General features: G+C 45.1%; 1 protein-coding gene across 2 annotated transcripts in view; it reads left to right on the top strand.

The window, feature by feature from the left end:
• Window positions 1-23955, top strand: part of LOC143349051 (uncharacterized) — a 165214-nt gene extending 141259 nt beyond the window's left edge. For both annotated transcript variants that reach the window (XM_076779919.1, XM_076779920.1), the window contains exons 6-11: window positions 480-577; window positions 676-794; window positions 5858-6026; window positions 6450-6604; window positions 14359-14469; window positions 23343-23955. In XM_076779919.1, coding sequence (XP_076636034.1) covers window positions 480-577; window positions 676-794; window positions 5858-6026; window positions 6450-6604; window positions 14359-14459 — 642 coding nt within the window. In that variant the 3' untranslated portion in view covers window positions 14460-14469; window positions 23343-23955. The remainder of the gene's footprint in view (window positions 1-479; window positions 578-675; window positions 795-5857; window positions 6027-6449; window positions 6605-14358; window positions 14470-23342) is intronic.
• Window positions 23956-24491: the final 536 nt, after the last annotated feature.

Genomic DNA, 24491 nt, shown 5'->3' with positions numbered 1-24491 from the left:
ATTCCCCGGCGCGCAACGAGATCGTTTATAACATCGAAATTGATTATTTTATCGTCGAATATCGTTCGTTTTAGTTTCGCCTTTCGTTTAAAAATTGGGCAGGGACCGCAGCGCGCGTCACGAATCGAGTTCTCGTGGAAATCGCTGGTGAAGTCGCGACCACGGCAATGAAAAGGCGAGGAGGTCGAGAAACGTAAGCCGGTCTCTTCCAGAACGCTTACGAAGAAATTGCCGGGTGCATTCGTTCGCCAACGATTCAGCCAACGGCTTCTCGACTCTTTTCCCGCGAAATTATTAATTTTCCGACGAGATCCCGTTTAATTTCCCTAGTCGTTGGACCGCGGCAACAATACGACGCTTCTTTGCTCGACGAGGCGACCTCCTCTCACCCTCCCACACCACCACCACCCCACGCCCTCTCGGAGGAATCCCTGATTTACGAGGTAATAACGAAGGATATTTTCTGTGTCACGGTTCAGGTGGCGTGGCTGCAACAACACAGCAACGACTCTTTTCGACTCCTCACCATCGGCAGGGCCACCCACAGCGTGGATCGACGGATCAGTCTGAACTTCAAGTAAACGACATTTTATTTTATTAATTCCCAATCGAAAAAACCTATCAATCTCCTATAGAGATGATTTCTATATTGTGAATTTACGTTTGATCCCCCAGGTATCCGAGCAATTGGAGGCTACAGATACAATACGCAACCCCGAGGGACTCGGGACTCTACAAGTGCCAAATCTCGACTCATCCGCCGCTGGTTAAAAACATAAACGTCATCGTCACAGGTGAGCGAATCTTCCGTTTGGCTTTACCTTTAAATTTACAAAACGAATCATTTAATCACCGTTATTCCACCGACGTCTTATCATCGGGAATCCTCGGTTCTAAAGTCCGTAACGCGATTAGGGCAAGCCGAGAACGGTTGTACGTCGCGACTAATCCACTCTGCGGCCGGAGAGTCCGCAGAATCGGGGGAAACGTAAACAAAATTGGGAATAAAACTCGGTCCTGATCTTGTCCTCCCCGGCTCGGAGTCGTTTCCCTTCGAGGAGCGAATCCCATCGACGTTAAGGGCGGACAGCTTGACCGAGAGACGAAACGAAGGGTGGTCGAGGAAAGTACTACAAGGGCGACATTCGAGATCGAGGAACAGGAGGCGAGAGAGCGAGCCACCGCCGATGGAAAGGGTTAGGTATCGTTGGATAGGTCCGCCGGATCCCCTTACGTCGCCAATTCGGTGCAATGGAAACCCGCATTTCCTCGACTAAAGCGCCTCGTGGCCAGTAATCTGATCTGATCCGAAGAGGGCCGCTCCGCGAACAAAAGCTGCCGTAAGGACCAAGTAGGGCAGAACAAACCCGGATAGACCGACATTGTTACACTACTCCTTTCCCGTCTCCGTCTCCGTCGATCGGTCGAGCTGCTTGGAATTTCTTTGACCCGCTCCTGCGGCGGTCCTTCCGCTCCACGGGCCTCCCAGCGGCCAGGAAATTCGCGGATCCGAGTAATTTTACAACGGAATCGATAGAACGAGAAAGAACGAGACCGGATCGGGAAGCAAAAGCGAACCGCGAAGCGCCACCGTTCCTCGAAATTGCATATTTGTCACGTCCGGGCGATGGTCGCGAGGACGAAGCGATTCCTGGAACGCCCGTCGACCCGTCATCGATCATCGATACGATTAACGCGAAGATCGATCAGCGTTTGTCGAAGGCTGCGACAACATTTCGCCCAGACTGATTTATTAAACGCTTTATCAGATCGCCCAAGAAAGTATTCTGTCGATGTTTTGCAAATTTTAAATAAAAGGAAATAACGAGGCTCGAGCGTTTATTCAACCTACCATTGAGAAATCGAAACTTTGCTTTGTAGAAGAAAAAGACGCAGGTGATATTAATTCCGCGGTCGGTTGAACGGAAACAGTGGGAATGACACAAACTGCGTCAATAAAACAAGGTTTGTCAATAACGTCTGCATGAATATTCAAGCTTCATGAATAGTGAATTAAATTTATTTAAAATTACATTCAATATTCATGAATGGCCATCCACTGGCAACTTCTTTCCGCGACAGTTGACGTCTCGTTGCTCTCCATTGATTCCTCGACTTCTTTTCACTTGTGTCGTGCGCGATACTCGGAGCATCATTGTACGAAAACACGAAGCATAAAAGACATATGGAAACGGAGACGGAAACTCAACGACGAGCGTGCCAGTTTTAATTCTCGACGCTTTCCTGGATTCTACCTTTAATTATTTTAACCTTCAATGGTCTTAAGCTCGTTTACGTAAACTGTTCGTTCGAGTATACGAAGCAGCGGAGAGGCGAACGAAAGAATCAAAGAGCATCCAAGAGGAAACGTTTCTAAAATTTATTATTAATTCGATATTAATGCGATAGAATGCTTCTGCGAACAGACGCGTCTAATTAATTATAATTAATGCTCCATTCTCCTAATGCTAATATATATTCAACGGAATACAGTCCTGCTTGAGTAACGGAATTGCCTGAATAGAATCCAGACCATTCTAGCAGTCACGGTGTCTCGCGAGCGACGGATTTAATTACCACCTAACACAATACCGCCTTATTCTACTTAGAAACCTTCTGAACGTCCTTGCACGTCAGACTATGTTAAATTGTACCGATTCCTAAGCTCAGTATACCTCCTTTTTCGTTCGTTCTAGTGTTACTCGAGTGTTTCGTTCTTGTCAAAGTGTACTACAAACAAAGCACGCAGCTGGAACTTTGCCGCAATTAACCGAAGGAATCGTAAAGAACGATGGAAGGGGTTCAAAGGGAAGGACGAAAAATATTTTATACCATCCGGCCTAATTACAGACCGAATATTTCGATCGTAAAGACTCACCGTGGGAATAACGATACTCGTCTCGCCTATTTGACTAACTTTAATTACGAACAAAGAATATCGCTCGAAGATGGACGGAGTAGAGTCGATCGTAAACTCCGATCGAGAGACGACGATGTTTCTCCAGGGTTGCTGGAGCAATCGACGCGAACCCTCTTCTAATTAAAGGAGCTTGTAGTTTTAGAACCGGAGTCGTAAGTAACGCTTCGCTTCGACCGCGAGGAGCTCGTCAAATTCTCTTTGTCCCGCGACCAACGGACGAACAATGACTTGGTTAATGGAAATATCCATCCGCAACTCCCAAAGGAATAACGGTGCATGCGTGCAGGAGCATTCCTCCAAAAGTACGGAGCGTAAGGAGCTTAATATTTCAGCGTCGACGAGAAATCAATTCGCAAAACTGATCGAGAAAGTCGAAGATCGGGGCGGCGTGGAATCCGCGCCATACGGAATCGCGGAATCCAATTTAAATAATATAGAGTACTCGCCTTTCTCCCATCCTTCTTCTTCTTCTTCGCGACTTCCGATGTCCCCCTGGGAAACCATCCGGCTGGATGTGCATCCTTTCTGCGTCCTCCCCGTTCTGGTCCGCGGACCGTTCGTCCCAAAGGAGCTTAAAAAATGATCCATCGAAAGAAATTTCGAACCACCCCCGCCCGGCTCGACTATCGTCTCCACGGATTATATTTTCCATTCGATTCCTGCTCGCGTTTGTTCGTCGAACCGTGACGGAGATCCGATGCTCCAGGAACCGGTTACTCCCTCCCGATCCCCCGACATTCCACCCAACTACTGTTATTTCACGAATCGACGTCTGCAAAGGATTTCATCTTACCGCCAATAACGAAGAAGGAATTGGTAATTGCAGACGGCGGGGGAATAAGTCCAAAGCTTTCGCGTTGACGAGTATTAAACATTTTGTTGCCGGAAACGGCAATAATATACGTTTGATTCGTAGGTGCGACACATTTCACGAAAATTGCTTTTGCATTTATATCGGAGTTTTCGAGGATGGCAATTCGAAAAATGTAATTTCGGATAAAAACGACGTTAAAAAGTTAAACATCGTGACTCGCGACGATTCCATCCGCGCAAGCGGCTGTGTATACCGGAATAAAGTTCGCTACTGAAATTCAGTTAATAGTTTAATCGTATCACGTCCTTCGCTAAATGGGAATAAAAATACCAACAAATAAACTGCCGGGCGCTGCGAATTTATCCGCCCGCGGTTATCTTTCGAAATACATTCGTCAATTTTTCCTATTTCATCCCATCTGGAAGTATTATTTCAACGTTGTAATATCTACGTCCAACAGAATTCTATTATAATTATTGTTCCGAGCTTTCCGTTCGTTTATCCTACGGCAGGTTATACAAATTTTAGCGGTCGAAAATGTTAGTTCGCAGCTTTAACAGGAATCCGGACGCAGAGTAGATCGGTGTGCAATTATTTATCCAGCGCGATCAATCGGTAAATGAGCTATCACGTGCTAGCGCGACATGATTAATTGCGCGACCTGTCCGTTTAGGCGATCCATCCGTGCACCTTATGATATCGCCCAGGATTGCTTTTTCGTTTGCTGGCGGGAAACTTACATCCTGAACACCGTGATTCGCGTCACGCGATACAAGCTCCCGGATTTATCCGATCTATCGATGTTACAAGCTTTTCGTTTCGAGTGGCTGACAACCGGATCCATCGAACCCGGAGCTTTTTGTCCGGATCGAGTTTACCGATTTTTGTCGGTTTCGAGTGGTTGAAAGCATCGTCCAGATACTCGTGTTTTAGCAACGTTCGAGAAAATCTGTCGCTTGTTTCTTAACAATGCTGCATATAGGTTCAACACTCAACGAAGATTTATCTCTGCGTTTCGAACGTACACCAATCCGTTGGGAGAATATATTCGCTCTGGACTTTTTAATCCCGATCTCGATCCGATGGGGAGAAGACGAGTAGGTGTCCTTAGCGAATTAATCCTAAAGTCCCCTCGTCGTATCATCGTCGCCTGCATTAAGGACATTAATCAAGGTCTGTATCGTCTACCGCAAAATCCCCTGGGATTGATTTGTGTTTAAGTAAAAGGGTCGCGAGCCACGCACCATCGATCTTCGATGCCGTATCACTGACGCGTAAACTCCATTATTAATGTAGCGTACACCCGGTAGGATGGAATTTCATAAGATGGAAAGAACATCTATTAAACAAGTTCTGAACGTCCAAAAAATCATCGATGCATGACTGGAAAATGTACAAATATCTTTTCGATGGATATGCAGCGGTGCGATTGCATCGATTCACGGTCACGTAGCTTTGTGTACTTTGCCGGGAATGAAACGCTCATTGTTCGAATAAATTAATAAAGAAACGCTTATAAAATTCCATACAACCCCTATGAAGTTCATAAAATTTTCACGTTGATTCGCAGTCACGTAGCTTTGTTTACCCTGCAGCCCTTTAAGTTTAATACGGTTATAGGGAAAATTCATTATCTAGATATAAGTTTCCAACAACTAAATGAAACGAAATATTCCAGTAACCAAATAAAAGTATGTTCGATCGCCCACGCATCGAAGGGTTGATGTTTCGAAGCATTAACGTTCCCAGTCACGGACGCTCTTCGACGTCGATTTTCTTTCGCGAAACCTTCAAGCCCGCCACCCTCCTGCGACCCTCTACTTTCTTTCGAGCCTAATTTCAATGGCCGGTCACGTACCGATACGTTCGTATCTGTGTCCCATTTGTCACCCACGGTGTTGGCTGCTCCGAAAGGCAACCGAGTCCTGATAATTTGTTGGCTTCCGGTTGAATTTACCGCCACGATTTCGTACCTTCGATATCGCAATAAGGACCGGTCGTTCGTTTTCAAAAGCGAGCTTTTAGAACGATACTCGACGACCGAGCATGATCGATATCCAGTTTTCTAATCGCTAATATATAGGGGATAAGCATATTTTAGAAGAGCTATTTTCAATTTTCAGCGCCAGAATTGACGATAACGGACGATTCCGGGCGAGTAGTGCCTAAAGAGAGACACCTAAAGGCTGGAAGCGCTCTGAAACTTAGGTGCGAGGCTAGAGACGTCCTCGAGGACCTCAAGGAGTCTGTCATGTGGACCAGAGGAGATGAAACGCTCACCGAAGACGTCAGGTACATTTTACCCTTTCTATCGTCCCTTGTCCTTCCGATTCTATTGCCCCAGATTAAAAATACAGAGCCTCGAAGGACAGTGTCCATTTGTATCTTTGATTAGAGAATAGCTACAGCTTGTCCTAGTTCCTAGAACCGTGAAAGGGGAAATAAATGTTTTATTTAAACGAAAGGACAAGGTTCGTCGACCGAAAGCAATTTCCCAAAGGACAATCCCGCGTTAATGAAATTATCAGCCGCACGGGTTGCAAGCGGAGCGCAAAAACACCTAAGAGTCAAGACTCTTGGACCACCCTCGTCGCCCCCCTCCCCCTGGACTCCTTTTCTCGACCCCGTAACGTCGGAGAATGTAGCATCCGAGCTGGTATTACCGGCGAGATACGCGAATCGGATGTGGGTCACGTTTGGGTATCTCGTTTCCAGCGAGAACAGAACGACGGAGATCACGGGCAGCAAGGAGGTCCTCGTGATCGTCAGCACCCTGATCGTCGAGAGAGCCAGCCCCAGACACGCTGGCAACTATAGCTGCGTGGTTCCTGAAAAAGCCAACACCACCATCGCGGTACACGTACTAAACGGTGAGTTTCGTGCACCAGAGATTGCGTTTAGTGTATTTAAAAAAAAGTGATCGATCGTATCTCTCGAGCTTCGCGGGTTCCAGGATATTTGTAAATGCGACGCGGCGACTCGAATTACCCCTCGAGCGAGAATTTTTACGCGAACGCGTATTAATAACGATCGAACGAACGAATACCTTCGGACGGAAATTAATGCCTTTGTCGTGGCGCGGTCGCGTTGGAAAATTCATTAATTTAAATCGCGCGATCGTATATTAAAGTGCTTCCGAGGATGATAAAAACCGAACCCTGTAAAAAATGGAGTACGTTCCGCGGGAGGGTCGCGATTTATCGTGCGTCGAGTTTTTCTCTTACAATTAAGGGGGGACATCTCGGGCATACAGCTGCTCGCGATCCCTCGTACGCGCCGCGGAAACAAGCGGATGGAAATACGATCGGTCTCGTGTCCACGACCTTTTTTACTGCTTTTTCTACCTTCGACCACCGAAAGTCTGATTTATCGCGTCCACGCGAACACCGACAATATCTATTAGAAGGACCTGACTCGGCGAATCTAGACTTTTACCCGATCGACTTTCAAACAGAAAGGGTTTACTCGTTGGAAGCAATCTGCGTTCGGATTACTTACGTGCCGATTACAGGAACGCAAACGTCGCAGCGAGAACGGGACCCACAGAGTACCTACAAAAGCAGAAACGAGATAATAATGAGAGAAGAAGCGATCGAACGTCCCTAGAAAGTAAGCGACAATGCAACTCACGTTTCCAGGATGAAAGGAGCCGAAAGCTCTCGCGAAGAAGCTCTTTCTCGTCAGAAATCCTTCCGTTCTTGATACAGAAAGGAAGTCTGCTGTCCTCGGTTCGATTGTACGATCCTAGACATAACAGAGGTTTTTTTGCTTTTGGTATCCTTTCAGCTCTTTCCTCGGAATTCCACCGTTCTTAGCAAGTTATACGTCCCTCGATCGTTTCGACGCTTCGATCGTCTTTAACTTAAGCCTTAATAACCGCCGTCCTCGTTGGAATTACAAATCTCTTCCAAGCCGAGCTATGCCGAGAGTAACCGAGGGATAACGCGAGATTAATCTGGTCGTTAGAAAGGCAATCCGCCATCGAATTACTTTGACCTCTTTCTTCGGTTCTCCCATCGACCCGTAAATTCGATTACTTCTACGTAGATCCGGCTCTAAGAATATTCCCGTGGGTGGCATTATTTTATATTTATTTACGATTTCTAAACAAGTCCCCGGGCTCTATCTGGCTAGATAACCGATCGATCCGCGTAGCGAATTTGAAATACGTATCTGGCCTAAATTCTGGTTGACGCTTGCAGTCCTTGTCAGCCATGTTTCCGGGTATACGTCGTGTCCTAGCCGAAATTCATTCGAGCGTTCCGTCAGCATTGCAGCTAGCTACGGGTATCGATTGCTCGACCGACGGGAGCACGTAGCCTCTTGAAAATGTCTCTAGAGGCTTCGACTTTTCTATTCCTCCATAGAAATCGCGTCCAACTCGGACGATCTCTGAATAAACATGACAATCATTCCCGGAAAGAAGGTCAGTCGCAAGAATTGATCTCGGTTGTAAATTATGGACTATTTGGACCGTTTGCTAGGTGGAAAATCAGCAAAGATTCGACTCGGTGGAGTCCTCTTCGCCGGATTTCTCGAGCATGCAACGGAGGCGCGATAATGCGCCCGACTCGAATGCAATCTTTATGCTCGTCCCGCTGTTGGCGGACCGTACTTGCCGGCGTTTCATAAAAATGGAACTTACGGGTACCGGAAGTGCCCGGTAAAGCGGCTGGAATGCGCGAGAGAGATAGCAAGCAACGAGGATGAAAGGCGGCGTCGTACCGTTATCGGTGAGCCACCTTTTTCCTCCATTTGCGAGCCTTATCCAGGAGGTTCCACGGAATCTTTGACTGTCCGTGACTTGCCAGGGTACTTCTAATGCTTCCTGACCCGGGGCACGAGAACACCGTGCCACTCGAACGAACACAATAAGGTGCTTACGCAAGATGGACAATCTCGAGACACGAGGAAATGAATTTTTATCGCGTCGAATCGAAACACCGAACAAATTCACTTCCGGGAGAGGGAAGCTTGGTGTACGCGAGACCTTTTGCCAGCGTACGAGCAAATATTATCGTTCGTCTGAAATCTTCTCCAAAGGATCTTAATCGTGGTAGAATTTGGGAAGCCCAAGAGACGTTCAACGAGTCGCGCGGCGCATCGTCTTAATGACTCCCCTGTGCTGGTTTAAGTTTTATTAGTCACGAGCTACGGGGCAAACGAGACAATAGAGCACAGATCAGACTCGTCTATAATTTGCAGAACGTCAAACGTCCGACCATGCTAATTGCTCAAAGCTCCTTAGGTAATTCGCGCAATTAGAGAATTGGACCAATTTCAGGCGGAGTCGGATGCATCCCGCATAAGATGACTAATTATCGACGAACGTAAAATTGATAATTATCCTGCGAGACGTGAATGCACGATGGCCCTTTGCTCGAGTTCCCCGCGACTTTGAATTATTTTTAGATCGACTACGTGGATATTTTTCAGCCAAGAATATGTAATTAAGAAAGTAATTGGATTATTGACCGGAGGACGATTTGTTATATGGAATTCTTATCGATAATAAAATCGTACGTCGTTTCGAAGCAAACACGTTCCCGTAAATTTCCGTACGTTTGTTATCTTGAAAAATACATACTTCTAAATTGTTAGGGGTTTACCTATCGTCGTGTTTGCTCGCATTAGAGGAAAAACATGCTAACGTAAACCGGCACGTTGCGACAGAGAATTTTGCACACACTAACGAGATACTTTATCCAAGTTGTTAAACCCTAGACGACCATAAGCTTAAGTACGCTCTTTGCGGACTGGCCACCGCACGTTGTAAGCGTGCTGTTACGCTATCCAGATTATCGGTCGATTTTAGTGCTAGCACGTAAAATATTCATTTATTTTAATTCGTGCCGGTACTTAACTACCGCTGTCGACAAAATGCTTTCGAAAATTTATACAACGACTCTTTATACTTTCGTTTGTTATTACACGAGATTCGTTCGCCCTTAAATTCTTCCATTCTTCTTTACAAATCGAATTCTCAAGTCCGAGAGAAAAAATTATAAGCGAGCTGTGTCGTACAAGCGTAATCTAGACCCTTGGTGAGCCTTAATTAGTTGTAAATTTTAGCAAAGGATCCGTCTAATCTTGCTTTGGAGTCTAAAAACAAGAACGTTAATATATTTTTACAGCAGTGTTTGCTTCGCAATTTGATTTCCGATTTTATTCCAATCTGTAAACGAAACCTCGTTACAGTTAACAAACAATTTATTTGTATAAACGAAAGTATTGCTTTGTTGCGCGCGCCGAAAAATCGGGCATTTGATATTAATTCCACGAGCGATCGAGTAGACTGTGTCATTCCGCTTGCTGATTAACGATGCAAGTTACGGTAAAATCCTCTTTTGCATTCCCGGCTGAAATCGAACAGGATTTATTATTATCCGACATGGAAATTTCCTGCGTCCAAGGAATTCGCGATTAAAACGCAACGCGATAGAAACATTAGCAACGTTTCTGCAGTCCGACGAAACGACTGGCGTACATTTCATCTTGAAAGTGTGTGGCCAGAAAGGTAAAAGTTTGTCTGTCCGTTGGCAGAAAATCATTCGGTTGAAAATGAGCCCCGAGTGTCGCATCAGCAACGAGACCCAAAGGATCACGCGGCTAACGCGCGTCACGTCTACTCTTAAACGAAATAACTTACTAGCGGTACGTGCCTCGGATTCGAGGAAACCCGATAATCAAAGGAGAGAGCAAAGGATCGAGGTTCGATCACGATTGCCCGGTGGCTAGTTTATTTCAGGAGGCGTCGAGGACCCCGAAGCTTGCAAGGCCATTTTCAGACCTGACGTTCTCTCGCCAAGAGAAATCTTTCGGAGGCGAAAGAAACCAGGTCCCGACGGTGTCGCGACTTAATCCACTAATTTCTCTTTCTCGGCTGCCGCCACCGGGCAAATCAAACGCCGAGGGGAGCTCGAGGATCACCGGGGTCTAATTAAAGTTCGCCGGGGTCTCGATAATTCGTGTCTCGCTTGATTAAATCGCGGCGAGCTTAATTGACAGAGATTTTTCTTCCATTTATGCTCTTACAGTTAACGATTTTACAAGCTGTTCGCTACCAATCGTGGCCACCGATGACTGACAACGATACACCATTGCGTAAAATAAAACGAGTTAGATACCGTTATGAACCGAGCCTGAATAAAATAAATAGAGCGCCGGGGACCACCAAGGGATCTTCCAAAGTAAAAGCTTTTGTCTCGATGGCTGCGATAGACTTAAATTTGAGGCTTCAAAGAGGAAAGTCCTCGATAAAATCGATAGCACCGAAGCGAGAGGATTCGTGTATCGTTGTGTTTCCGCTTTCGAGTCTAGGAACCAGAACCGGATCGATAATAAATTTTTGTGCGTGCTTAACTGTCGAACGGAAGCCCAGGGGCGAAAGAAACATCGCGTATGATAAAATTCGCATCCGATAGAAGACGCAAAGTTGGTCTTAACGCTCGGAAAGTAAACGAAAGTTGGTGTACGCTTCGAAAGTAGTCTTGGCGAAGTGGTTCGAAGCTCTAACCGGAGGAAACTTTTTGAAAAAAATGGATGAAAGAGGGATCGATAGCGTCGAGGCGTGAGAAACGAGTCGCGTACGATCGCGGATCCGAAAAAGCAGCCGGACGATCGGTCACTTCCGTTCTGGAGGGCCAGGAATTTCAATTCCTGACTCCAGCCGGAGAGGAAGTGGTCAATAGGAAGTTCTGCTCCGTGCACTCTCATCGTGGAGGCTGCGGAACACTCGACCGCGCACAGGAAATGTATCCAACCGGCCTGAATCGAAACAACAATGAACTGGCGTGGGACGACAAGCTGCGAATACATTGTTCACCGAACGCGCCGCGCCGTTGTCCATTGATTAGCGAACCATTCGTTGCGACCAATTGCCGTGACACTGCACGCCTCGTTGCTTACTTGTTTCTTGTTATCTCAATATTTCCCCGACATACGATAAAACACCTAATTACGAGCCCTCCAAGCTATTTTATTCAACCCAGTACAATTACGAATGCGGCTCGTAGTAAGTTCTTTGTGCAAACTTTCATAATTACCGGCTCGTTACCGACACATTTAAATAAATATATACGTTCGTGGAAAAAGTGTGAAATTTTTGCGACGTCGGAGTAATTCGAGGAGCCTTTCCTTCGGCATAATTTTGAGCATAGTTTAAAAGGACCACGATGTACTTTTGGCACCCAAAGTACATCGTGTAACAAAATTACGAGACCCTCCATTTTATCCAGTGTTATTGACCAACCATCGGCCCCCGTCCACGAAACTCTAATAATAAAAATCCTTGGCTTCGTATCCGCTTAGCCCTGGTTCGCGAAAGATCAAATTTTTCGACGAGCATTATTGGAAACCGAACCACGATACAGCATTCGAAAGAATTTCATCAAATTTCAATCACGGCGTGGGTGCGAGCAAATTGTATCAATTATCGATCTGCCTCGATCGATCTAGCTAAGCTTTAAACTCGATTCAGCTGTTTAAATATTTGAAAGCCATAGGGAACGATCAAAGGATCGAGAGCATCGGAATCCTGAGATTATATTTGCTCTTCCATTCTTTGATATCAAGCAAGATGGACGTCTCGAAAGATCCGATTAAACACTCGTTCTGGATATTAATTGTAAGCAGAATCGGAACACGCGCGACAGCATCGAGAAGAGGAATAAAATTAGGTCGATCAAAGCAGACCGTAACGATACTCGAAACCCTTTCTCTCGCACGACGACGACAAGATTAAAAGGTTCTCGGATATGGGTCGGAGCCAAGAGCTATAAAGTGGCAAGTCTTGGAACGATTAGGCTTTTAGGCGATCGTCGAAGCGGGTGTCGTCAACTTCCGCTCCAAAGATCCGCGCGAGAAAATGCGTTCGACGAATAGCCGGATTAAGAAAGGCAACGTGAAATTCTGCCGTTTGCAGTCGCGAACTGAATGGAAAATATATATGAAATTGGAAGAAATGGGAGAAGAAGCCGCGGCGACAGATTTAAAGAAGATGGAAGGACCGCGCTGCTAGCGAAGGAGCAATGAACCGGAAGAAAGAAAAAGAAAGAAACAGGAAACGAAAGAAGTTTGATGAAGGGAAACAATAAGAGCAGAGAGACTTCGTCTTTTCTTTGTTCTTGTTATTCCCATATAATAATATAGAAGGGACCCATTTGTTATCGACTACGTGGATGCTAGATGAATAAATGGGAATTTGACTTTCGACGTTGAGATACAAAAACGAGACGCGACGCGAACAAAAGGAAGCAAGAGAAAACTGGAACAGAAGACGATTGAAAAGAAGAAAAGGAGAGAGAGACGCGAAAAATATAGAAACTAAAACGCGAGACAACGGAGAGCGGGGGATAAAAAGGTGAAACAGCAAAGGAACTTTGCCGGAAACCGAAGAGATAAATCTCGAATTCGAAGAGAGGACGCAGGCTCGCGGAATTGAGAGATCAAAGGAGGCAGTCGATGAAACGCCGGAAGGAAGGATTTGGGAAAGAGAAGGAAACCGAGTAGACGCGTAAAGGTATCCGGCGAAAAGTCGCGGGAGGGATCGGCGAATTGAAAAATTCCAAGAAGAAACCGAAAGGACGAAGATGCTGCGCTAGACCGGAAAGGGGAATCGAGAGAGACAAATTCTCGAGCGATCCTGGACACCGGCCGGAAGCACGTTTTCTATCAGAGCCTCGCGACGTACCGGAAGAGACGTGCCGTCGATCCTCCGGAGGAATCGGACGGTCGATAATCACGGCCCGACTTCCCACCCCCGAGAATCTCTCGAATCTCGGACGCTGGCGATTAAGTTGCATTTCAATCTGTGTTGGAATTTTTTAGCGGCAATCGGACATTATCTCGTGAGAACTTGAAACAGCACTTGGTTTTTATGGAAAGTGAAGATACACGAGCGGGGCCCTTAATTTAGGTTCGAACGAAGAAAAGAATCCCCGTACAAATTACACGCGAGAAGCTGTCGCGGGTCTGTAATCTGACCGAAGCACCAAGTCGGCAACACGAACGCCCGGAAAGGAAGGAAACGGATGAAACGTTGGCGGAAAGTTTTGGGGGCCACGGTTAACCCGCGCGACGAGGCTTAAGTCGATGCACTTCTGGTTGAACGAACGAACGAACAAGAGGAGAGAGCGGATAGGCCGCTCGTGGCGCAAGAGCCATTAATAAGGACTGCCTAATTTCATGAAAGCTCCGAGCCTCCAACTATTATCTAGGAAACGTAACTCGGTCGAAGAGCGATTAAACGGACGCCACCAAAATACATCAAGCTGCGGCGGGCTGTGGCGGGCTGCGCTTGACAGAAAACCTATAGATGGAACAACCATTAATGAAATGACAAATGTGTTCTTGTCGGCGGCACGGGCGCCGTTTACAAGTCTGTCGCCGGCCACGCAAGCAAAATAAAACATATTCGACTGCGTGATTTACCGAACCGCGCCAAGATCTCGCGATCAAGCACACACGTGGGTACAAACACGTCCATGGGGATCGGGGAACAATGATTAGGAAGGAAGTTTTTTATTACCAAGGTGAACGTATAAAAATTCCCGTATTTTTTACTAATTTATCAAACTATTAGATGATTTCGATTCATTTATTTTCTTCTTTTCCGTGGTTTCAGGAGAGCTGCCGGCCGCGGTGCACGACGGGAACGGAGTCTCCAGGGCGTTCCTGAACCTGTGGCTAATTCACTTAACGATGAGTTACGTGTTCTCCAGATGACAATACTAAGGTGAGTCTATTCCTCTTCGCGTCGAACCTGATAAAAAGCTGAATTACATTTGTGGAAGTTCTCGGCGCACAAAACGGCCGATCGAGATAAATTTCGTTGGGAATTACTCTGCCGCGAAATAGCGAATTATCGTCGTCGCGAAACATCGAAGAATTCGTAGCGACTCTTCCGAGAATCGGATGTACGGAAATTGAGGCGAAATTTCAATTTCACTCCTCACGGAGCCGACTCCAGGAGCGAAGAAAACCCTGTCGAATTCGATGATACGGTCTTCCTAGGAAACGCTATGGACCCGCTGGCGCAAACTCCGCGCGAACAGGCTGGCGTTCGCATAAAACCGTCCGCGAACTACGATTATTACGATGGTCGAGTATTATTACGTCCGTTGGGATTTCCGCGAGAACTTGGTCGATTTCCGTAATTATTAACGCCAACGTGATGCGAAGCAATTAAATATCGTTCGATATCTCCCGCGTTCTCCGAGAGAATCGTTGCATTCCAACCTTTTGTTTCTTCTTTAACCCCAGGGACTTGCATTCGTATATTTTTAACCAAACTCGTCGTGTTGTTGATTAAATACTATTTACGAGTCGTGTAACTTGCAAGTATGGGATTGTGAAACCTAGTAAAGCTAGCGTTAGTTTTATTAACCGCGGAAAATCTGTTTTATTCCTTTTGGTTTTATTTCGAACGCCGCGATCGATTCCGGTAGCCTTCTATCGTCTCTCGTTCTTCATTTCTGTCAACTTTCCTTTTCTTTACTTTTCCCGCCGCGTTTTTTGCGCGCTGCGCTTTTCCTGGTTCGTTTCTCCGGGATTTAAAGCTCCGCTCGCAACTCTGTTTCCGTTCCTACCCGCTGTTCGTTTTCGTTTCGTTCGTCCGCTTTCGGCTCGCCTCCATCCAGACGGTTCCTTCATTTTTGTACTTCTACTTTCTTCGTTGTTTAACAAACTTTGCTTTTGCTCCCCCGGCCCCGACGACGATTCACCTCCCCTTTATCCGACCGATGTGTTTCGCCGCATTTGAAATTTCAACTTTCGCGTTTACTTTCCTCCGCGACGAACGTGTCGGTCCCTCCCACGCGCGCTTCCCGGTTTATTTCTTCTTTTTTTTTTCCCTTTGTTTTCAACATTATACCCTAATCCGAGTTTTAGATGAGTTTCCAGACCCTGGAAGCCCATCGGGTCATAAGAAAGTTGCGCCAAGTTTCCGGGTTAATGCGAAATCTTCCGCGGACTTCCGTCGCGGCACCAGGAACCGGAAGAATACGGTGACGCTTTAATGAGGAACAAATTGCCCCGCGGCTTTCACACGTCACTGCGCATACGAGATGCTGCATTAAATTTCCCCGTTCACCTCCAACGCGCACTATGAATACCACCATGTCAAAACTTCTTTATTCTCGCTATTATTTCTACACTATTCGTTACAATATTGTTACTTAACTAGAGGATAACCTAGGAATTGTTAAATTCAGGCGTGGACTAAACACGAGGACACGCAAACAAATGAACAGACATTCGACACGAAGGCGTATCCTGTGCCGTGAATTAACAGATATTCATAATTCAAGCTTTTATCAGCGAAATCCTTGTATTGCGAGGGTATAATTTCAAAGCTGCGGCAGAGAAGGAAGCTGGGGTGCCATGTGACGGGTCTCCCGCGGAAACTATAGCTTATGCGGGTGAGCTTGCAACGCGGTATCTCACCTTCCGTGCTTTCATTATCAGTTACCATAGATCACTGCGTGAGCCCCGATGACGTCGCATCCGTTCGTCCATCCTTCATCGCAAAACATCGTTCGGTCAATGACGATCCAACAGGGCTATAGCTTCCTCGACGAACCCCACTAAAACACAACAAAGACGAACTGGCAGAAAAATAAAATTTAACTTTCGTCCTATTCTATCACTCGCTACTATTAATATCGACAGCTCGTATTACTTTGTACATTAACGAATAACCAACAGAAAACACACACACCTCGAACAACACTCGAAACAGACCATTGTTAGAGCTTGCAGCAAAGTTTAATTTGCGTTAAAGCGTCGCGACGAATTATTTAAAAGCACACGCAACTCCCGTATATCGAATAAAATTAAATAAATAGTTATTTGATCTTACGATCGCCTTGAATACGATGTCTAAATGTTATCCACGACGTCTCCTTGAATACTGAGCGACGGTCGTACCGTACCACCTAGCAACAGCTACCTGGATTTTGTTTACGCGATTGGCCTTTGGAATTTGCGAGACAAGGACAACCTGCAATCGTACGTTGTCGCTATGAAACCGTCCTTGTTTATCTGCGATGCTCGATCGACCAGGCGTCCGTCGTTTCACGATTATGTTGTTCTACGAAGGAAAAAGGTACGACGGAAAATGCCAGCCTTGAACGAATAAGTGTTCGCTGTGATTCGACAAATATTTTACATGCTACTGTAAAATAAGGGACAACTTTAGCAGTTTTTAAATCAAAGATTATAAATATTGCGATAAAGATGTTCCTTGTAGGAATATCTACATCAACTGGATTGCCAGAATTTATTTTTATTTATTTATAGATATCCACCGATGTTCCAGTATGATTTCGATATTTTTATTCGACCATTGGCGATACGCGTATGTACACCAATAATTGAGTAAAAATACCATTCGTTATACATGCTAGAATAAATTAAACCTTTGAAAAAATTGTCGGTGAAACGATTGTCGACGGAACTCGGTGTCGATGAATAAATATTACCGGTGAAATAAATGTCAGTGCGTACTATAACAGTTGGGGATCAGGCTCGATATTTAGCTTCAGCGAGAAAATACCCAGACGCACTCGGACAAGAACGAAGGAACGTAGAAGAACAGGTGATCCGCGAGGTAAACAGTTTAACGACCATGATTCATTGGTTTAATCCAATTACGAAACGAGCCGTGCTATCTCAAGAGACGCAGACCGGCTTTAAGGCGAATTCATAAATTTTCATCGTTCACCGTCGATTCTCGACGCTCGGGCATTCTCGTAATCCTTCTACTATTGCGCGTGGGCGCACATAAATATTGTTTGTATGAAAATCCTTTGTTCAAAGTATCAACGATAGTCTTTATGGAGATTTCAGAAACACGTTCAATTTTAATGTATATATTTCAGATATTTCCACGATGCAACATTTGCCTATTCATAATGATACAGAAACGGTGATACGATTACGCGGATATCGCGTATGGATTCGTATACACTTTGTCGAATGATACGCAATGACGATACAAACTCTTGTATATAAAATGTTTACCAGTCTCGAAACAAGAATGAAAAAGGAGAATATTCGGTGTGTAACAATGTCGACGGAAGCGTAAAGTTCGCGTTACATCTTGGAAACGATTGAAACAGACCCGGAGAACTCGATTCGAAAGTTTGACTGTGATTTTAATGGGGTTATCGGGAACGAGAAGCGGCAAATGGCCAGGCATTAACTGTAACCCCGTTTTCTACAGTCAATTTCTCATAATCGCGATAAAGGGCCAGAATGAATCTGTCAATTAACGCGGGGCGAAGTGCCAATTACCCTGGTAAAAGTGCGCAAAGCGGATTCCTCATTAAATCCTGTGGCCAGTCTACTTTGACTCCTGCTGTCCGCCAGATCCAACGGGAAGAAGATCAAAAGCCCTAAAATGAAACCGGATAAACTGTCGTCGAGAAAATGTTTTACCTCTAGCAACATAATGCGACAAATTTCGAACGTTTGCGAACCAGTTATTTTTTCCACGATCCCTCCATCGTGCTTCCGCTTCGAAACGCGCGCGTTTCCTGGATCCCTCGGGAACGTATTCTCGACGCGTGTGATCTCTCGTGGTTTCCTTTCAGACCGCGGAAACTTCTCGGGTCGTGGAATTTTGAAAATCGGACGGTCCTTTTTCTAACGCAAAATCCGTGTTCGGTGTCACGTTCCTCTTTCTTTATTTTTTTTTATTTTCGTCCACGGCGTCGGTTGCAGTCGTTCCCAACGCTGCGGCGCGGCATTTCTTAATTTAGACGCTCAAAATTTACAGTTCCGCCGTAGGTACTTGAACTTAATTAATGCTGAAGGTCGTTTCTTTATTTTTTGCCGTGGCAGGAACATCCCACGTGTTATCACTCTTTTGACAAGTTCAGTAGAGGCGGCTAAAGCGGGAAATTACCGTGGGCTCTTTGCGGGCCGCGTGCCGGAAAAATGGACCAAAACGTGTACGCGAAATTAGAATGTTTTCTCTTCTAGGATTTTCGCTTCTCGGCATAGACGGGGCAACGTGTTAAACGCGAGAGTAAAAGCAATTACGGTGACTCTTTCGCCGTGAGATTGAAATTTCTCTCGTCAGAGAAACGGGAGGCGTACGTTTTTCAGCCGTTTTATTCCGATAGAAAAAGAGGATCGGGTCTCGATACGAAACGTGGAACCGTTCCGAGCAAACAATAGAAATTAGATCGGGTTTTATCGGGCTTTCATTATCCGTTCTTCGCTCTCTGTTCGCGGAACCGTGAATTCCAAGAAACAAACCCGTCCAGGATAACGGGCCACTGGTTCCTCCACCCTCGTAAGCAACAATTTTTCCCGTACAGACCAGACGGAGCCCTCCGCTGACACTGTTTCTCTTTATTCCACGCGATCGATCCTGTTCGTCGGGGTGCCGTACAATTAAATTCATTACTCTAAATTAATATTTCTGTAGACTTATCATTATATCTCCTGAAGGTCTGAACCGAGACTCCGTACACGTTACCTCGTTTGGAGGTTTTTTAATTACACGTTATTCGAATCGCTTCTAGGAAACTTTCAATTATGTATAATTATGGTATATCGTGATCCTGCCTTGGACTTCCTTCAGAAACTCGTTACGAAGATGGCCACCTAATTAGAACGTCTAATATACATTGGTTATCCTAAATGTTACTAGCCCGATTTTCAAAGTTATTTTAATTAAAAAATCCGTGGAATATATCGGCAAATACGAGTACTTTCGTACGAAAATTCTGGCGGGAACAAAAGCAGAGGAGCTCTCGGAAGAGCGGCAAGAGAATCGATCGCTGGTAAATAGGTCCGCGCTTCGAACTGTATGCACGAGATACGACGGTTGTATTTAGAACAGAATCAATTCACATCGGTCCGCGTTGCAATTATTATTCCCCTCTTTGGTTTAGTTATCGGTCCGGCGCCCATTACGAGAGCAATTAATCGACCTTGCGAAACTAGGACCGCGATTAATTTGACGAAAGGTACGGCCGAACGGATTCGTCGGCTTAACGAACAGCCACGCGTTTTTCATGCGCATTCGAACGTGTCGAGATCTCCTTTTTTCCCGCCCCCCTGGGCCGCCCCGTTCTGGCCAGAGTCCAAAAAAAAGAAAAAAAAAAATGAAAAAAAGAAAAAATGACCGCAAATGGAGAATCGATGGAACAACAAGCGCATTCATCGGGCTCATTAATTCTGTAACTGCAGCGAACGGCGTGCAGAATCGCCGCGTATCATCCGCGCGGACAATTTATCACGTTTCGAAGGAAAATATAAATAAAACGAATCCGCAGACATGCCGATACAACGTGGCCGGAGAGTAGATAAGAGGAGAAAACGCCATCCTGGCAAAATTCGACTACTTTATGGGTGCTATCGAAATTATTGTGGCGTTCAATTATACCAACTCTTATTATTATTCCCTGGAGAATTACACGATAACGTATATAATGTTTGTAGAATATTATCAGTCTCGGCAAATTTATCGACATTCTGCTTCCACTCATCAAATTTGCTCGAAATTTCAATACATAATATCAAATTTTACAAAGTACATACGAGAACCGCATTCTATGATCTTGCGTATACGTTTAAATAAATAGCTCATGATGGGAAATTCGTTTTATTATTAATTTCGTAAATTATGTAATCATAAATCGTGACAAAACATTTTCAACAATACAAACGAAAGAAACGTTGTAAACCAAGATAATAAACCAAGAATGTCCTTTCGGAGGGAATCGTTCGTTCACGTGCAGCTCGAAAATGAGTTGCATTGACCGTATCGATCGCTCAACTCAATTAAAAAGTTGAATTGCATCTTGGGCCGTACGACTGGAAATTTCCGAACGTTGTTGGAATTCATAGCAATTTTCGTTTGAATTACGAAACGCGAAATTGGAAAACCGGGTTAAATTTTCCGACGACCCCATCGAGGAACCGTGAATTTTGTCGAATCCCGCATACTCGTATGTCGTCGGACTTCCGCGTGACCGATATTAAATCACATTTGTCGCGATACAATTCGCCCAAAGGAAAATAAAACTCTAACACAGTGACTCGCGAAACTCCATACGATCGATGCTCGCGAAAAATTCTGTATGAATATTATTTATACTCGTACGTTATTGGAAGTAGTTTGAATACCTTAGTACGGTATTGATTCGAATAGTTTCCACGTAGCATTATAAATATTTAAGGAATGGATGACCACCGACGAAAAATTTCGTAATAGAAGCGTGACTGGCACTCGTCAAACTACCATAAATCTCCTCGGAAAGAGTTATAACGGACGCACTCCCATTGTCCGAATCGTGCTTTATCTTCGTCACCGGTTTCCTATGCGAACGACTCCGAATTTTCAATTTTCTTCCTCTCCTTTTTTTTTTTTTTTATCTGTCAATCCTGCAATCGCGGCACGCCGATGCAGGTTTTGCAGAATCTGCATCGACGCGACTATTGGTGCCGGCATGTGTACAGGACGATTCTCGTGGAACGACTGACGCTATTCGAGAAACACAGTCAACCTTTTAAAACGACACAACATGCTTTAATTTTGGAATTTTCCCAGCTACAACCGGGAAAAGCTACTTCCCTTGATCCGATATCATTTTAACCTTTTCCAACGGAGGCAACAACGTCGGTGTATCTTTTTGAAACTATTCGAACGACCAATTTTAAAACGTGGACACATTGGTGTAATTTAAATATCCATTACGAATCCGCGAGAGTCGCGTTTCCGGTCGGAGACCGCGGACAATTTTTTCCTCGGGCCGCGTGTCTGAAATCGAAATTTATTATCCTTTTATTGGGACATTCTCGCGAATGTTAGCCAAACAATGCCCTTTGTTCTGCCCTCGCAGGTTTTAATCCAGAGGGAGGGGGTAAAAAAGGCACTGCATTCAGGATTCAAGTGCATCTAGGATTGTGCGCGTTTCGTTTGATTTATACCGGTGCTACAGTGACGCGTTGATAAATGTGTGCCGCGGATGGATTCGGGAAGGACGCGTATCGATTTCCGGGAATGAATTCGCTACTGAAACCGAATCGTTCGCGATAGAGCCTCGGATAACCCTATTTGGTAATTGGACTTGAAAATATCGCGAGCTTTCTAATCCTAATTCGTTCGAATATTAATTCATTCGTGTTTTCAAGGGCCACATTGCTCGAAATTTGCTACGTCCGAATATACTTATTATCGATATATGCACACTGGACCTTCTCTGGACGCGAATCGAGATCCAATGGGTTCTCGTTTCGGGTGAATTTCCGCGGTGCTTGGAAACGCTAGATCAGTACTGTCTTTTTCTCTGTGAATTGTAATTAGTATATTCACGCGGTTTACCTTGTACAAACCAGCGGATAATCGAGTTCCTGGCAGTGCACGACAATCCCCTCGTAATGACGCATTCAATAATCCCTCGCAACCTGGAACCCGCGGTGTGTTCTCATTACAGGGACGGTATCGGGCCACGCATCCGTAGGTAATAAATCGGAATCGACGTTCAATCGTGCCCGAAATACTTGGGCAATCGACACAGCCCCCGCGGCAACGCGTCGTGTAAAATGAATAATTAATATATTCAAATGGAACACACTTAAACCGTGTAGTGGCACTCGTCCGACGTTTCCGCGGCATGCATACACCCCTATCTGTCCAAATATCCATTACACGCGTCCACACGCGAGCAAGCTCATTTGAATTCGCACGTACGACCCTCGCGAGCGCGCCTGCACCCCCGACAATTCACTGTGCTCGTCCTTACACACACCCAATGTATTCATATTACATCCCCCGTCGGTGCTCCAATCTCCGAGGGAGATTCAACCGAGACACACTTACGTTAGGGTTATAATCTTCTCCAACCCCTCGATGCTCGCATCTTTTCGGCCTGATCCGCTAAAAACGATCGGTTCTCTCTATTTTAAAACGGTTCCTGTTTAACAATTCTATTCCAGATAGCCACGAGGAGGTCGTTTATTTCCTGGAACGTTGTTACGTTAACCCTCCTACAAATAATCGTCGAGTGCAAAGGATAGGGTCTACGGGCGCTAAAAGAATCTCATCTCGGTGCCCTTTTATTTTTACTGTTAATACGTTGTTTCGCTTTTATTACCCTGTTCGCCCACGCTGAGAAGGCTCCGAGACGATTTTGTTTCCGACCCTAACGCATTAAATCCCAGGACTATCCCCCCCCCAAGAATATATACATGCACGTGTATCGGGTGTTCGAGGAATATTAGGTTGCGCTATTACTGGCGTTTAAGTTGTCTAATTAGGAATTGTTTGAGATCGTGTTTTCGAGGGATGATCGCGCGGGTTAGACCCCCGAAACTTTGCGCCGCGAAATAGTTAGGTTCATGCCTGAATCGCGCGACCCAGCCGTGTGGCTCTTCAGAACTTCTCACGTTCGACTGCTGTATCGATTCAACTATTTCACGGGCCGCTGATTGTTTGTGCCATGTTGCGGCCGCATAATAGGCCGAATTGTTACCGAAAGCAAAGTAGCTACATGCTATAAATCCACTAAATCAACTGGTCGATTCGAGCCTCCACCTACTACCTTCGAATCCACGATGAAAGTACAAGCGAAACGATTCGATTTGTTGCAGGATGTTACGCCAGCGCCGAGGGGTCAACCTGGATTCAATTCCGCGGCGCGAAATCGCAGCTTTCGATCAGGATCGTCCTGGATCGATCCAGACGCAAGGAACGACCCCGGTGAATCATTTTTACCTTTCTTAATATCGTCTCTTCCATCGATCAGTAGCGCATCCTCGACGGACTCGATGATCGTTCCAACGACAGGGATCCACGGAGGATCTCGAAGTGATCCTGCGAGAAAAGGGCGGATCGCCGTTACAAAGTGGGCCATTATTGTACAGTCTAATTTAAGTGGACGCTGCAGAGCGCGGTCGCGCGATTCTTCACGATTATACACTAGTGTTCGTTGTCGATGAGCCGTCTGTGGAGATCGAAGGTTGAACAGTGCGCGGAAAAAAGATACGTGGAACGCTGAGATTTGGTGGGAAACGGGGTCGTGTGGTTTACGACGCGACGTTGCGTCGATGAGAGTCGAGAGAGATTTATGGGCCAGAGAATAGAAGCACTGACGAGGTATACGAGTAGACCTTACACATTATGGAAATTCAAAGAATTTCAAATCGTTCTAAAAAAATTATTTTTAGTTACAGGGATCGATTAGAATCATTTTTGGTCAATAGATATACCCCCGAAATCATACCCACTTCCGAGAAAAAAATTCGAGTAGGTGGCAAATTTTTCGACAAAATTAAAAAATTTCGAATCATTCTAAAAAAATTATTTTTAGTTGCAGAGATCGATTAGAATCATTTTTGGTCAATAGATATACCCCCGAAATCCTACCCACTTCCGAGAAAAAAATTCAAGTTGGTGGCAAATTTTTCGACAAAATTAAAAAATTTCGAATCATTCTGAAAAAATTATTTTTAGTTGCAGGGATCGATTAGAATCATTTTTGGTCAATAGACATACCCTCCAAATCCTACTCAGTTTCGAGAAAAAAATTCCTCACCAAAAATATACTTCCTGGCCAGAAATGTCTGCCTGAATTTTCATGCGAATCTTTAAAACGTCATAACTTCTGAACGGATTGGACGATTTTAATGTTTAAAAAAGCAAACTACGCGTATTTTGCTAAAGAATATGCAGAAATTGCAAAAATATTCGGATAGTTGCTCTTTAACCCTGTAAAGTGTGGAAAACCCCATAAAAATGAT

This window comes from Colletes latitarsis, chromosome 12 (genome assembly GCF_051014445.1).
Source record: "Colletes latitarsis isolate SP2378_abdomen chromosome 12, iyColLati1, whole genome shotgun sequence".
NCBI classification, from domain to species: domain Eukaryota; kingdom Metazoa; phylum Arthropoda; class Insecta; order Hymenoptera; family Colletidae; genus Colletes; species Colletes latitarsis.
This window is presented reverse-complemented; position numbering and strand designations above follow the sequence as displayed.